This window comes from Artibeus jamaicensis, unplaced genomic scaffold (genome assembly GCF_021234435.1).
Source record: "Artibeus jamaicensis isolate MK-2021 breed Jamaican fruit bat unplaced genomic scaffold, CSHL_Jam_final contig_414, whole genome shotgun sequence".
Lineage (NCBI taxonomy): Eukaryota > Metazoa > Chordata > Mammalia > Chiroptera > Phyllostomidae > Artibeus > Artibeus jamaicensis.
In genome coordinates, this window is record NW_026521822.1 from 6,360,080 (window position 1) to 6,375,443 (window position 15,364).

The 15,364-nt window shown below is 37.5% G+C and overlaps 1 protein-coding gene across 3 annotated transcripts in view; it reads left to right on the forward strand.

The window, feature by feature from the left end:
- VWA8 (von Willebrand factor A domain containing 8) overlaps positions 1-15,364 on the forward strand; it is a 459,390-nt gene that overhangs the window by 14,717 nt on the left and 429,309 nt on the right. For 2 of the 3 annotated variants that reach the window (XM_053665428.1, XM_053665427.1), the window contains exon 2: positions 3,137-3,214. The exons of the other annotated variant lie outside the window; for it this stretch is intronic. In XM_053665428.1, the coding sequence (XP_053521403.1) occupies positions 3,137-3,214 (78 nt within the window). The remainder of the gene's footprint in view (positions 1-3,136; positions 3,215-15,364) is intronic. 3 annotated transcript variants of the gene reach the window in all.

A 15,364-nucleotide genomic window follows, 5' to 3' on the forward strand; every position in this document is an offset into this window, starting at 1 on the left:
AAATAAGGTCTTCTGACAGCTGGCTGTCAGTTCAGATAGTTTGGCCTCATTGAATTATCTTGCCTCAGTTTCCCCATTCTACTGCCCAGGAATTTTTCTAGCTTTAATATTCTGCCTCATCTGTAATATATTTACTCATGTATAAAAACTCCTCCCCACATATTCGCAAATTTCTTCATTTGTAAAGTCTGTCTCATGGATTATTTTTAGGAATGTGTAAAGTACTTAGAAGATGGTAATCATTTAACAAGTCAGTGGTGTTATTACCATGATTTAAGGCCTTGGTCTTCAGAATACCTCACTAGCTCCAAACCGACAGTGTTAAAAGATGTGTCATAGCTTCTTCTTCTCAGAAGTAGAGCTCTTTCCAAATGAAGTTGCAGGTGCAGATGGTATTGATATGCCTATTTTGCTGTTGGAGAGAGCAAAATAGAGGTTGTTAATTTAGTCTTGTACCTTAGAAGTTTAGACAGAAATTAATATTATTTTTAAAAAACTAACACCATGTAGAAGCTACTGAGAACTTCTGCTCTGTTTAGTTTGTTTCATGTAGGGATTCTTGGCATATATGCCACTGGGGCTTTGTTTTGGTTTTTTTTTTTTTGGCTTTTTTGCTTTTATTTGCAATATATATATTTTTTAATTTTTACTACTAATAATTCACTATTTCAAACAAGGGAAGCTGAATTTTGCTTTTGAGTAGGAAGACTTTTTGAAAATTTAATTATTTTTCAAGTACAGTTTTCTGTCTTTTTCCCATCCCAGCCCACCCCCCAGTGCTCCCCACCTCCCTCCCATTTCCACCCCCTTAGCTGTTGTCCATGTGTCCTTTATACTTGTTCCTCTAAATCCCTCCCCCTTTTTCCCTGAAATTCCCTCCCCTCTCCCCTCTGGTTGCTGTCCCCCTTTTCTCTATTTCAGTGTCTTGGTTATTTTGCTTGCTTGTTTGTTTTGTTGTTTAGTTTCCTGTTAAAGGTGAGATCATATGGTATTTGTCTTTCAACACCTGGCTTATTTCACTCAGCATAATGCTTTCCAGTTCCATCGATGCTGTTGCGAAGGGTAGGAGCTCCTTCTTTCTTTCTGCTGTATGGAATACACTGTGTATATATACCATAATTTTTTGATCCATTCATTTACTGACAGGCACCTAGGTTGCTTCCAGCTCTTGGCTATTGTAAAGTGTGCTGCTATGAACACTGGGGTGCATAGGTTCTTTTGGACTGGTGTTTTAGGGTTCTTAGGATATAATCCCAGCAGTGGACTTGCTGGGTCAAAATAAAAATCCTATAGACTCTACCAAAAAACTGCTTGAAGTAATAAATGAATTTGGCAAAACAGCTTGTTACAAAGTCAATATCCAGAAATCAAAGGCGTTTTTGTATACTAACAATGAATCAGCAGAAGCAGAAATCAAGAAAAAGATCCCATACAATATAGCAAAAACAAAAAAAAAATATCTGGGAATAAACCTAACCAAGGAGGTAAAAGACCTATATGCAGAAAACTACACAGCACTGAAGAAAGAAATCAAGGAAGACACAAACAAATGGAAACATATACTGTGTTCATGGATTGGAAGAATTAACATAATCAAAATGTCCATACTACCCAAAGCAATTTACAGATTCAATGCAACACCTATTAAAATACCAATGGCATATTTCACAGACATAGAACAGACACTTCAAAAATTTATATGGAACCATAAACGACCCTGAATAGCAGCTGCTCTTTTGAGAAAGAAGAACAAAGTAGGAGGGATCACAATGCCTGATACCAAACTGTATTGCAGGGCCACTGTAATCAAAACAGCATGGTACTGGCATAAAAACAGGCACATAGAACAATGGAACAGAACAGAGAGCCCAGAAATAAACCCAACTCTCTACGGTTGATTAATATTTGACAAAGGGGACAGTAACATACAATGGAGTAAAAATAGACTCTTCAACAACAAATGGTGTTGGGAGAATTGGACAGCTACATGCAAAAAAATGAAACTTGAGCACCGACTTACACTATACAGCAAAATAAATTCAAGGTGGATAAAAGACTTAAATATAAGCCGTGACACCATTAAAGTCCTAGAGGAGAACATTGGCAGGAAAATCTCAGATATTTCACACAGCAACATTTTTACTGATATGTCCCCTAGAGCAAGGAATATAAAGGAAAGAATAAACAAATCGGATCTCACCAAAATGAAAAGCTTCCGTGTGGCTAAAGAAAACAGTATTAACATAAAAAGACAACAGACTGTATGGGAAAACATATTTGCCAATGATACCTCAGACAAAGGTTTAATCTCCAAAATATACAAAGAACTTACACGACTCCACTCTAGGAAGACATCTAACCCAATTAAAAAATGGGAAAAGGACTTGAACAGACACTTCTCTAAAGAGGACATACAGAGGATCCACAGACACATGAAGAGATGCTCAATATCGTTAGCTATCAGAGAGATGCAAATTAAAACCACAACGAGATACTACTTTACACGGGTCAGAATGGCTGTCATAAACAAAGCAACAAACAACAAATGTTGGAGAGGTTGTGGGGAAAAGGGGACCCTAGTTCATTATTGGTGGGATTGCAGACTGGTACAACCATTATGGAAAACAGTATGGAATTTTCTCAGAAAACTAAAAATGGGCTTTGCTTTTTAATGTATTTAGAAATATTGAATTTTGAGGCTTCATTGTTAGAGAACCTGAAGTTGTATGTAGTAAAAATAAGAACCTATAGAGATGTAGAACTGAGTTAACAGTACCACCCTAGATGCTTTGGATGATTCTAAACAAAATTCTTTCTTCGTTATTGTTGTTGACTCTTTGTATTGATGTACATGAGAAAATAAAGCTGGTTAATATGCATATGTTATTATACTTTACCTTTTTCGCTAAAATAGCATTTAAAATGCAAATTTCACTGATGTTTCCCTTCTCCTTTCCATAGTTACACTTTGGATAGCAGTTTTATAGCATAGTGTCTAAGGCGCCTGACACAGACTCTGAGCACATTTCTATAATAACCCTCCGTATAGGTCAGGAGAATCATTGTTGGGAAAGGCACAGTGTGCGGTTTTCTCACCTGTCTCTTGTAATGCTGTGTTTCTTTATTCTCTTTTTAGGTGATACAGTTAATATTGGAGATGTATCTTACAAGTTGAAAACTCCTAAGAGCCCAGAACTTGTGCCACAGAACTACAGTAAGAAATATGTATTTATGAGTGAATAACTGTTAACTTTTCATTATGTGAATTTTTAAGCATGTACAGCACTAAAGGGAATAGTACAAATCTGATATACATATCAGTTAGCTTCAGCATTTATCAGCGTATGCTAGTCTTCTCTTACCTGACTTCCAGTTTTTTGTTCCGAAGTGTTTATAACCTGTCCCTGCATTGTGTCACCTCACCCATGAATATCTCAATAAAAATTTTATTCTTTAGTTATAATAAAAGCACTGTTCTAAGTAATCATTTTGTTTGGTTTTGACAATTTTATAAACCTGTATAACCACCAAGATTATTTTCATCACCAAATGTTCTTTTGTGTGCCTTTCCAACTACCCTACCCTGGAAACCACTGTTCTCTTTTCTACTAGAATCTATTAGTTTTGTCTTTTCTTTAGCTGTATATAAATAGAATCAAATAGTATGATATCTTTTTGTGTGTAACTGTCTTCTTTCTATCAAGGTAATGATTTTTAGGTTCACCCATGTTGCTATACCTATCAGTTTGTTTTTATTGCTGGGTATTATTTTATTGTATAAATATAGCACATTTTATTGATCTGTTCTCCAGTTGATAGACATTTGAATGGTTTCTATTTTTGGACTGTTATAAATATGGTGCTTTGAACATTCCAGTACAATGATGTGGTCATAAGTTTTCACTTGTCCTGAGCAAATGGCAGTTGAATCTATGTGTCATGGGGGGATGCCTGTTTAACTTAAGATATTGCTAAAGAGTTCTACAAAGTAGTTGTGCCATTTACCCTTTGACCAGCAATGATGTCATACATCCTTGCCAACATTGGTATTTCTAGTCTTTTTCTTTTAAAAATTCTACTAGATATGAAATGGTAATTCATCACGGTTTTTGTTTTATAACAGCTTTATTGAAATGTAATTCATAAACCATAAACTTCACCTTTTTGAAGTATAAAAGTCAGTGGTTTTTAGTATATCCACAAAGTTGTGCAGCCATGGCACTATCTAACTTTAGGACATTTTCATAACTCCGAAAAGAAACTTCACATCCATTAACAGTCCCTTCGTATTTCCTCCTCCTTCTATCCCTACCTGCCTCTGCAAACCCCTACCTTTGGCAATCACTAATATATTTTGTTTTTATGGATTTGTCTATTCTGAACATTTCATATGAATGGGATCATACATAATGTGGCATCTGCATCTGGCTTATTTCATAGTGTCATCATAACTATCATAACTTATAATGTTTTTAAGGTTCATCCATGTTTTAATACATATTGGTAATTCATTTCTTTTTTTCGGCTAATATTTCACTATATAAGTGTACCACATTTTGTTTATCCACCGATCAGGTGAAGAACATTTGGTTTGTTTCTACTTTTGGGCTATCATGAATAATATTGCCGTGAACATTCCTATATAAGAAGTTTTAGTGTGGACACATGTATTCAGTTTTCTTGTGTATGTACCTAGGAGTGTTATTGCTAGGTCATATGGTAACTCCATGTTTAACATTTCGAGTAATTACCAAACGGTTTTCCAAGGAAGGCGCACCATTTTACATTCCCACCAACACTGTGTGAGGGTTCCAGTTTCTCCACATTTTTACCGGCACTTGTTATTGTCTGTTCTATTATAGCCACCTTTGTGGGTGCATTTTCCTAATGATTCACAGACATTTCTTTCCTCAAAATCATGTCACTTCTTAATTGCTTAAATTACTCTCTAATACCTTAGGAACAAAGGTCAATCCTTACCTTTTATGATCTACTCTCAGCCTAATCTTTTGCCACTTTTAGTCCCTTATTCTATGTTCCGGTCATTGAATACAATACAGAATAATTTTTTGCTCAGTCTTTAGATTCTTCCACTAGACTAACTGCTCCTTCAGGGAGAATATCTCACTTTCATCTAACATAAATTTTCATTTACTGTATTTCCCAAATGACTCTGCAATCTGTCTTCCCTTTTCTGTCCCACTTTTACTATGTTTTTTGGAGTTATTTTCTTAGTGGTCTACTCTAGGGATACAATTAATAATTTAAGTTAAAATAAATTTGTTCAGATTAATTCTAAGTTAAATTCAATAGTATAAAAATTTTTTTGTTCCCTTTCACTTCTTTTGTGCTATTATTGCCATACTAATAATATCTTTTCTATTTTACTTTTTAAATATTTTTATTATGTTTTTATAGTTGTCCGATTTCCCCTGCTTTATACCCCTCTGCCCTGCACCCACCCTTCCACCAGCATTCCCCTCCTTTAGTTCATGTCCATGGGTCATACATATGAGTTCTTTGGCTTCATTTTTTGTACTATTCTTAACCTCCCTATGTCTATTTTCTACCTACCATTTATGCTATTTATTCTCTGTACCTTTTCCCCCTCCCTCCCTCCCTTTCCCACTGCCCAACTGATAACCCTCCATGTGATCTCCATTTCTGTGATTCTGTTCCTGTTCTAGTGGTTTGCTTAGTTTGTTTTTTGTGTGTGTGTGCATATTAGGTGTGGTTTGTGATAACTGAGTTTGTTGTCATTTTACTTTCATATTTTTTATCTTCTTAGATGAGTCCCTTTAACATTTCATATAATAAGGGCTTGGTAACGATGAACTCCTTGAACTTGACCTTAGCTGGGAAGCCCTTTTATTCTAAATGATAGCTTTGCTGGATAGAGTAATCTTGGATGGAGGTCCTTGCCTTTCATGACTGTGAATACGTCTTTTCAGCCCCTTCTTGCTTGCAAGGTTTCTTTTGAGAAATCAGTTGATAGCCTTATAGGAACTGCTTTGTAAGTAACTGTCTCTTTTCCTCTTGCTGCTTTTAAGATTCTCTCCTTATCTTTAATCTTGGGTAATGTAATTATGATGTTCTTTGGGGTGTTCCTTCTGGTGTCCAACTTTTTTGAGACTCTCTGGGCTTCCTGGAAGTCTATTTCCTTTGTCAGATTGGGGAAGTTCTCCTTCATTATTTGTTCAAATAAGTTTTCAATTTCTTGCTCTTCCTCTTCTCCTCCTGGCACCCCTATGATTTGGATGTTGGAACATTTAAAGATATCTTGGAGGTTCCTAAGCCTCTCCTCATTTTATTTGAATTCTTGTTTCTTCATTCCGTTCTGGTTGAATGTTTATTTCTTCCTTTTGTTCCAAATAGTTGATTTGAGTCCCGGTTTCCTTCCTCTCACTGTTGGTTTTCTATACATTTTCTTTGATTTCACTTAGCATAGTCTTTATTTTTTCCTATAATTTGTGACCATATTCAACCAATTCTGTGAATATCCTGCTTACCAGTGTTTTGAACTGTGCATCTGATAGACTGTGAATCTCTTTGTCACTTAGTTGTATTTTTTTCTGGAGTTTTTATCTGTTCTTTCATTTGGGACATTTTTTGTGTGTGTGTGTCTTGGCACACCTGTTATGTAGTAAGGGGTGGAGCCTTAGGTGTTTATCAGGGTGGGGCAACCCACTTTGCTGTGTTGTGGAGCTGTATGTGGTAGGGGTCTGAGAGGGAACAATGTTGCTTGCTTGGCTTCCAGCCAGTTTTCAGTGACTTTCCTTCCTTCCCACGATAAAATTGGTTCCTTTTAGTGCTGATTCCCAGGTGAGCGGTTTTGTGTACGTTCTAGACCGTGTGGGTCTCTACAGCAAACTCTGCTGTGAGGCTGGGAGTTTCTCCTGCTCCCTCAACCCCAACAGGTTTTTTCGGTCAGAGGTCTTGAGGCTTTATTTCCCCATGCTGGAACCATGGGTTGCTTGGTCTGTCTTTCTCCCACTTGTTCCTCCCAGTATATTTGCACGGGAATGTGGTACCACCCAGTCCGCCATCCATTACCTTGCTGGGTCCGTCAGCCACCACCTTGCAGTGAGTCCTCTCCGCCCCTCTGCCAGTTTCCACCCCTCCTACTGGTCTGAATTAATGTTTCTTCATTAACTCCTTGGTTGTTGGACTTCTATAAAGTTTGATTTTCTGTCAGTTCTGGTTGTTTTTTTTAAATTTGTTGTTCTTTTTGTTGTGCGAGGAGGCACAGTGTGTCTATCTATATGTTCATCTTGGCTGGAAGGGCTAATCTAATTATATATTTTTAAAGGACATTTTATTGATTATGCTATTATATTTTCTCAGTTTTTTCTCCCTTTTATACTCCTTTGCCCTGCAACCCTCACCCTCTAGCATTCCCTGCCCCTGTTAGTACATGTTCATGGGTTGTATATATAAGTTCTTTGGCTTCTCCATTTCCTGTACTATTCTTAACCTTTCCCATCTATTTTGTGCCTACCAGTTATGCTTCTTACTCCTTGTACCTTTTTACCCCATCACCCCTCCCCTTTCCTACTGATAACCCTCCATGTGATCTCCACTTCTGTGATTCCGTTCCTTTTCTAGTTGTTTGCTTATTTTTTGTTTTGTTTTTTAGGTTTTGTTGTTGATATTTGTGAGTTTGTTGTCATTTTACTGGTCATAGTTTTTGATTTTTTTTCTTAGTTAAGGCCCTGTAACATTTCATATAATAAGGGATTGGTGATAATGAACTCCTTGAACTTAACTTTATCTGGGAAGCACTTTATCTGCCCTTGTATTCTAAATGATAGCTCTACTAGAATGAGTAATCTTAGATGGAGGTCCTTGCCTTTCATGACTTGGAATCTTCTTTCCAGCCTCTTCTTGCCTGCAAGGTTTCTTTTGAGAAATCAGCTAATAGACTTAAGGAAACTCCTTTGAAAGTAACTTTTTCCTTTCCTCTTGCTGCTTTTTAGATTCTCTCCTTATCTTTAATCTTGAGTGACTTAATTATGATGTGTCTTGGTATGTTTTTCCTTGAGTCCAACTTCTTTGGGACTCTCTGAGCTTCCTGGACTTGCATGTCTAGTTTCTTCACCACATTGGGGAAGTTTTCCTTTATTATTTTCAATAAGTTTTTAATTTCTTAAATAAGTTTTCAATTTCTTGCTTTTCCTCTTCTCCTTTTGTCACCCTATGATTTGGATGTTGGAATGTTTAAAATTGTTCCAGAGGTTCCTTAATTTCCCCTCATTTAAAAAAATTCTTGTTTCTTCATTCTGTTCTGGTTGGATATTTATTTATTCTTTCTGTTCCACATTGTTGATTTGAGTCCCAGTTTTCTTCCCTTCACTGGTGGTTTCCTGTATGTTTTGCTTTATTTCTTTTTGCATAGCCTTCACTTCTTCTCTTATTTTGCATTTATACTCAATCATTTCTGTGAGCATTTTGATAGCCAGTGTTTTGAACTGTGCATTTGATACGTTGTCTATCTCCTCATCGCTTAGTTCTTCTTCTGGAATTTTGATCTGTTCTTTTATTTGGGATATAATTGTCTGTCTCATTGCACTTGTTACATAGTAAGGGGTAGAGCATTAGGTATTCGCCAGGGAGGGGACAATCCACTTTGCTCTGTTGTGGAGCTGTATGTGTGGGAAGAGTCAGAGAGGAATAATGCCACTTGGTGGCTTGCTTGGCTCTCGCCTCACTTTCTGCCCCTTCACTTCCCACAAGTGGATTGTACCCCTTCAGGGGCTGATTCCCAGGTGGGTGGTCCTGCACATGTTCTAGGATCTCATGGGCCTCTCCATGGACTGTCATATAAGACTGAGAGTTTCTCCTGCTGCCACAATCCCCAAACGTTTTTATAGCCAGAGGTTTTGAGGCTTTATTTCCTTGTGCTGAAACCCTGGGCTGTGCAGTTTGTCTTGCTCCCAAGTTGTCCATCCTGACTTATCTGCACACAAATATGGGAAATCCTGTTCATCAGCCACTACCTTGAAGTGTGTCTTCTCTGCCCCCAGCTTCCCATTTCCGCCCCTTCTAACAGTCTGAATGAACATTTTTTCTTTAGTTGAACATTTCTCTTTGGTTGTCAGACTTTTATGCAGTTTGATTTTTCTGGTAGTTCTGGTTGTTTTTTTGTTTTTAAATTGGTTGTTATCATTCTTCTGGTTGTGCGAGAAGGTGAAGTATTTCTACATATGTCTCCATCTTGGCTGGAGTCCCTATTAACAATTATATCTTTATACATTAAAAGTTTACTAATACTTATTTATAATTAATCATTTTGTGAAATTGTGTTTTAAATCACTTAAGAGAGTCCTGGCTCATATAACTAAGTTGGTTGGAGTGTCGTCCTAGAAAATGAAAGGTCACAGGTTTTCTTCCCAGTCAGGGCACATGCCTGGGTTGCGGATTCAGTCCCTGGTCGTAGCTGTTTCTCTCTGCTTCCTATTTCCTGTCCCTAAAATCAATAAGCATGGTTTCAGTTGAAGATAAAAAAATTAGAATAAATGAGTTACAAATCAAAATACGTTTATACTGTCTTTCTATTTGCACATGTAGTTACCTCTACTGGTATTCTCTCTTTGTGTGGATTTGAGTTCTGTCTTGTGTGCTTTCATTTCAGCAGGAAGGAAGGACTCCCATTAGTATATCTTGTAAGGAAGATCTGCTGGTGATGGGTTCTCTTTATATTTGTTTTTGAGGAAATTTCCTAATTTTGCCTTTATTGTTTGAGAGATAATTTTACTAGATATGGAATTTTGATTTGACAGGTTTTATTTTCTTTCAGCACTTTGACTATGTCATCTTATTGCCTATGGCCTCCGTAGATTCTCATGAGGAGTCAGACATTTTATTAAGGATCCTCCTTTATGTGATGAGTCACTTTTCTCTCTGCTATCAAGATACTCTCTTTGTTTTTGGCTTTTGATGGTTTGGCTGTGGTATGTGTAATAACGAATCTTTTTTCAGTTTCACCTGTTAGGAGGTTGTTAAGCTTCTTGGATGTGTAGATTAATGTTTTCCCATCAATTTAGGGGAGTTTTTGCCAATTATTTTTTATTGTTATTTTTTCTTCTCTGTCTTTTTAGGACTCTCAGTATGTCAATGTTAGTATACTAGAAAATGTTCCATGGATTTCTGTGGACTTTTAATATTTTTTCTTTATTTTCTCTCTCTTTTTCTCTTTCTTAGACAGTATAATCTCAGTTGACCTATATTCAAGGTTGCTGATTATTCTGCTTGCTCACATCTGTTATTGAGCACCTCTAGTGAGTTTTGAAATTTTACTTATTGTACTTTTCAACTTCAGAATTTCTATTTGGATCTTTTAAATTATTTCTTTCTTTAGTGATATTTTCTGGTGTGATATTGTTGACATAGTTTCCTTTAGTTTAAAGACATGCTTTCTTTTTAGTTCTTTGAAAATATTTGAGTAGCTGACTTAAAGTGCTGTCTACTAAGTCTAATGTCTGGCTTCCTCAGAGAATTTTTATTGACTGCTTTTTTTTCTTTGTGTAGAGGCCATAATTTCCTATTTCTTTGTTTTTCTTACACATTTCTGGTTGGAAAGTAGACATATTTAATAGCATAATGTGGCAGATCTCCCTTTCCCAAGGTTTGTTTTTACTCATTGTTTTTGTTGTTGTTTGTTTGTTTGTTCACTGACTTTTGTGGACTGTTTTTCTAAAGTTTATATTCCTTGTCATTTGCAGCCACTGAAGTTTCTGCTCAGTTAATTTAGCAGTTAGATAATATTGGACAGAAATTTCTTAAATGCTTTGAACAAATAAATTCTCTCAGTCTTTGGGCATGATTTCAGTGTTCCACAGACAACTTACAAGTGTGTCTTAGTCTTCATTTCCTGCTTGTTCAAAACTTTAATGTCAGCCAGCTGTGTGAGATTTGGCCCTTATCAAGATTTCCCTGGATGTGTGCATAGTGTTTTAGACACATAGGCATGCACTGGAGCTATACAAAACCTCCTTTGGCCATCTCATTTCCAGTTTTCCCTTTAGCTTAAAGTGGTTTTGCTTCCTCAGGCAGCTGTGCTATTAAGCAAATATAGCTGATTTTTTTTTTGACAGAGGCACTAAGGTAGTGCTGTTTCAATACAGGGAATTCTGAGTGGGTCACATTCAAACAGTGGAGCTTTTCTTTTCAGGATGCTGCTAGATAGGTCAATATGGATAATTCCTTATGTGTGGGGTATTTGGGGAGCTCCAATCCTGTACTGTCCCTGTCAGTGGTTGCCAGACTGATGGATTTCACAATCAATGTGGTCAGCTGCTTCTCAAGACTACCACAGATGTGGGGAGAGAGATGGGAAGAGCTCAAGTTAAAACACCACAAAGCTCACTGTTGTTACTAAGGTTCATCCATTGTTATTGGATAAGTATTGTCAGACTGTTGAAATTCTTTTGTTAATTACAAGAGTTCTTAAAAAGTTGATTTGTGGCAAATTTTGCTAGTGTCCTTATTACTTTTATGAAATAGTGGATTTCGGAGTTCCTAGGCTTTGTTTTGCTTTCATTAGTTTCCCTTTAAAGCTGAAATGCTTTATATGTTTTGTGGAAAGGACCAGAATTTCCCTTCAGCTGGTTTGGGATCTAAATTCTGGTGAGATTTCAGAGTTCACTTAATGCTTTATATCTCAATCTCTATATCTACACATGATAGTCAACCTCTCTTTGCTTTATAGCTACCAGCTGTTTGGATTACTGTGGAGTTTTCGCATTGAGTCCTGCATTTGCTTTCTGCAACTCTCATCTATCTTGTCCAGTTGCCTCTGTCCTTCAGAGGCCATGTCAGAGAAGGTCAGGAGAGCCTCAAAGGGATTTATTTCAGCTCTTTTGCTTCAGCATGATCCTTGAGAACTACCTTGCATTGAGTAAAGACCTGAAGTGTTTTGGAAAGATTTCTACTGCTTTTTCTGCCCCACCCCCAGTCTTCAGTGGGTTGTTGACTTGCTTTATAAAGAAAGGTCCAGCATGCTTCAGGAAGGATATTTCTCAGCTCCTGTCCTGGATCTGGTTTTTAGTGTACACCCCTGTATATTTAGTGAAGCCAGTGGAAAAGTCTTGGTGGGTAGGTAGAGATTTTCTCTGTGTCTGGGGCTTCTCAGTAGATTAATTTACCGTGCCAGCTCATGTGGGGCCATTAGAAGTTTGTTATAAGTTTACCTTGGTGATCCTGACACATCTATGACAGATACTTTCTCCTCCTGCCATTCTACAAGGCAGGAATAAAAACTAGCTTTGTGTCTTTTCTCTCCTTGAAAGGGCTCATTACTTTTTAGAATCTAGTTCATTTAGGTTTCTTAGTATCTTTAGCTATATGATGGGCTTTTAAGAAACTATATTTTTTATAGATTAACTGGCTTGTTCTGGTTGTTAGGCTGGAATTGAAATTCTTTTATAATTCTCCTTAAGCTAACTAGATGTGGGAGTTATTTTTAATGTTCCATTGTTTATTGGTATGCTTAATTATAGTATTGTAATAAATAGGTTTTCTTTTCTGAGGTTAGAGTAGTGACATAATTCTTTATTATACTTATCTAGAGAAAAATTAACAAAATATTCTATAACAACTTACATGCCCTAGATATACAATAATTGAAAATCACAAATTTTTCTGATTTTTGGCTCTTTTCTTATTATGAATGTGGCTAACATTTTCTAATAAACTTCAGAAGTGAGGAATGATATTCACTGTTAATAGACAGTAGGAAAACTTTTATGTAGTCTGAGTTCTATAGGGTAACAACTGCTGGGGGGGAACTTATATTTATAATTTTGTCTGTAGTACTTTCTTTTTTTTTTTGTAAGATTACCATGGATTTGTTGAGGGGGTATATTTGTGTGGGGGATTGGAGGCTTAGCACTTTGAGAGTTGAAGGGAGATGCTATCTGTACTACTTTCTAGATGGGTGAATTTCATTTTCTTTCTTTTATATTTAGATGTGTTAATTTCTGTAGTCATTCAGCTGACCTGAGTCTCCTTGATTATATGGGGATGATTGTTTCAACTTTATGGGTATATTGTAAAGATTAAATTAAATAGCATAAGTGACATGTGTGTGATAGTGCCTGGCACGCATGGCTCAGTAAATGAGTCCTTGACACAACCATTCCCTAGTCTCCGGATTCTTCTTCCTTTTCTTTTTTAAATTAATTAATTAATTAATTGATTTAAAATTACATTTTATTGATTATGCTATTACAGTTGTCCCATTTCCCTTTACCCTCCTCCACTCAGCACCACCCACTCCCTCAGGGAATGCCCACAGCATTGTTCATGTCCATGGGTCATGGGTATAAGTTCTTTGGCTACTCCATTTCCTACATGGTACTTTACATCCCCAGGGCTATTCTGTAACTACCAATTTGTACTTCTTAATCCCTTCACCTCTTCACCCATTCTCCTACAACACCCTCCCATCTGGCAACCATTAAAACTCTCTTCATAACCACGATTCTGCCTCTGTTCTTCTTGTTTGCTTAGTTTGTTTTTTAGATGCAATTGTTGATAGATATGTATGTATTGCCATTTTTATTATTCATAATTTTGATCTTTTTTTCCTCATATAAGTCCCATTTACATTTCATATAAGAGTGGTTTGGTGATGATGAACTCCTTGAGTGCTTCTGGTCTGGAAAGCTCTTTATCTTTCCTTCAATTCTGAATAATAGCTTTGGTGGGTGGAGCAATCTTGGCTGTATTTCCCTGGTTTTCCTGACTTTGAATATTTCTTGCCACTCCCTTCTAGCTTGTAGTTTCTTTTGCAAAATCAGCTGACATTCTTATGGGTATTCCCCTGTAGATAATTAAATTCTTTTCTCTCACTGCTTGTAAGATTCTCTCTTCATCTTTAACCTTTGGTGTTGTAATTATGATGTGTCTTGGAGTGGGCCTGTTTGCATCCATCTTATTTGGGACTTTCTGTGCTTCCTGGACTTGTATGTCTGTTTCCTTCATCAAATTAGGGACGTTTTCTTTCATTTCTTTTTCAAATAGATTTCCAATTTCTTTCCCTTTCTCTTCTCCTTCTGGTACCCCTATGAGGTGAATGCTGGAACGTTTAAGTTGTCCCAGAGGCTGCTAATACTGCCTTCCTTTTTTGTATTCTTTTTTCTTCTTGTTCTGAATGTTTGTTTTTTGCTTCCTAATGTTCAAATCATTGATTTGATTCTTGGCTTTATCCACTCTATTGTTGTTTCCCTGTAAATTGTTCTTTATTTCAATTAGTAAATCCTTTGTTTCTGACTGGATATTTTTCATGCTGTTTAGATCCTTACTGAGTTCCTTGAGCATCCTTACAACCATGTTTTAAACTCTGCATCTAATAGATGCTTACCTCCATTTTGTTTAGGTTTTCCCTGTAATTTTGGTCTGTTCTTTCATTTGAGTCATATTTCTTCGTCTCCTTATTTTGGCAGCCTCCCTGTGTTTGTGTCTATGTATTAGGTTGAGCTGCTGTGACTCCCTGTCATGGTAGCTTGGTCTAATGTAGGTTTTATATAAGGCCCCGTGGCACAGCCTTCCTTATCATCCAAGCTGGGTACTCAAACTGTGCCCTTTGTGTGGGCCGAGCACACCCTCCTATTGTAGTTGAGCCTTGATTGCTATTGGCATATCAATGGGAGGGATTTACCTAGGCCATTCAGATGCAAGGATTAGCTGTGACCACTGACTACCAACATCTACCCTTCATGGAGGATCAGCTCTTCAGGGGCAGGGTGGTGGTGCTCTGACATGATCTGTGACTGTCCACTGGGTGCATAGGCCCTGAGGTTTCATACAGGTCAAGGTCAGTCTCCACTTGTGTTTTGTCTGGGGCCATGCTACATGAGGTATAAAGCAATCTGAGATGGCTGCTACTTTTGTTGGGCTTGGAGGTTCCCAGGCGAAGCCAAGCTGTGAATCTAGGTTGGCTGCTGCTAGTGCTGGGGCTAGCACTGAGGCCACTTAGGAAGAGGTACAGAGGCTGGGAACTCCCTGAGGCTGGCTGTTGCTTGTTTGAAAGGATTTAGGAAGTTGTGAATCATGAGCCAAGACCAACATTCATATGGAAAAGCCACTGTTAACAAACAGCTTGGTGGCCAGTAAGTTGGGTGGGATTGAGTCTCAGGAGATCTCCAGGGCAAGGCTAACGGTGTTAGCCAGGTTTTGGAGTCTTAGATATTATACTCACCTGCTGATTTTGTGGCTCTGTGGGCTGGAGGTCAGAAAAAGGACAATGGCCTCTGCCTGCCTTTCTTTCTGGGAGAAAACTGTCCCCCAGGCCCTGTCTTGATGCTAGACACTTCAGTTCCTCTCTTTATGCCACTGGTGCCTTTCAAGCTGCTGCCCTGGTGCT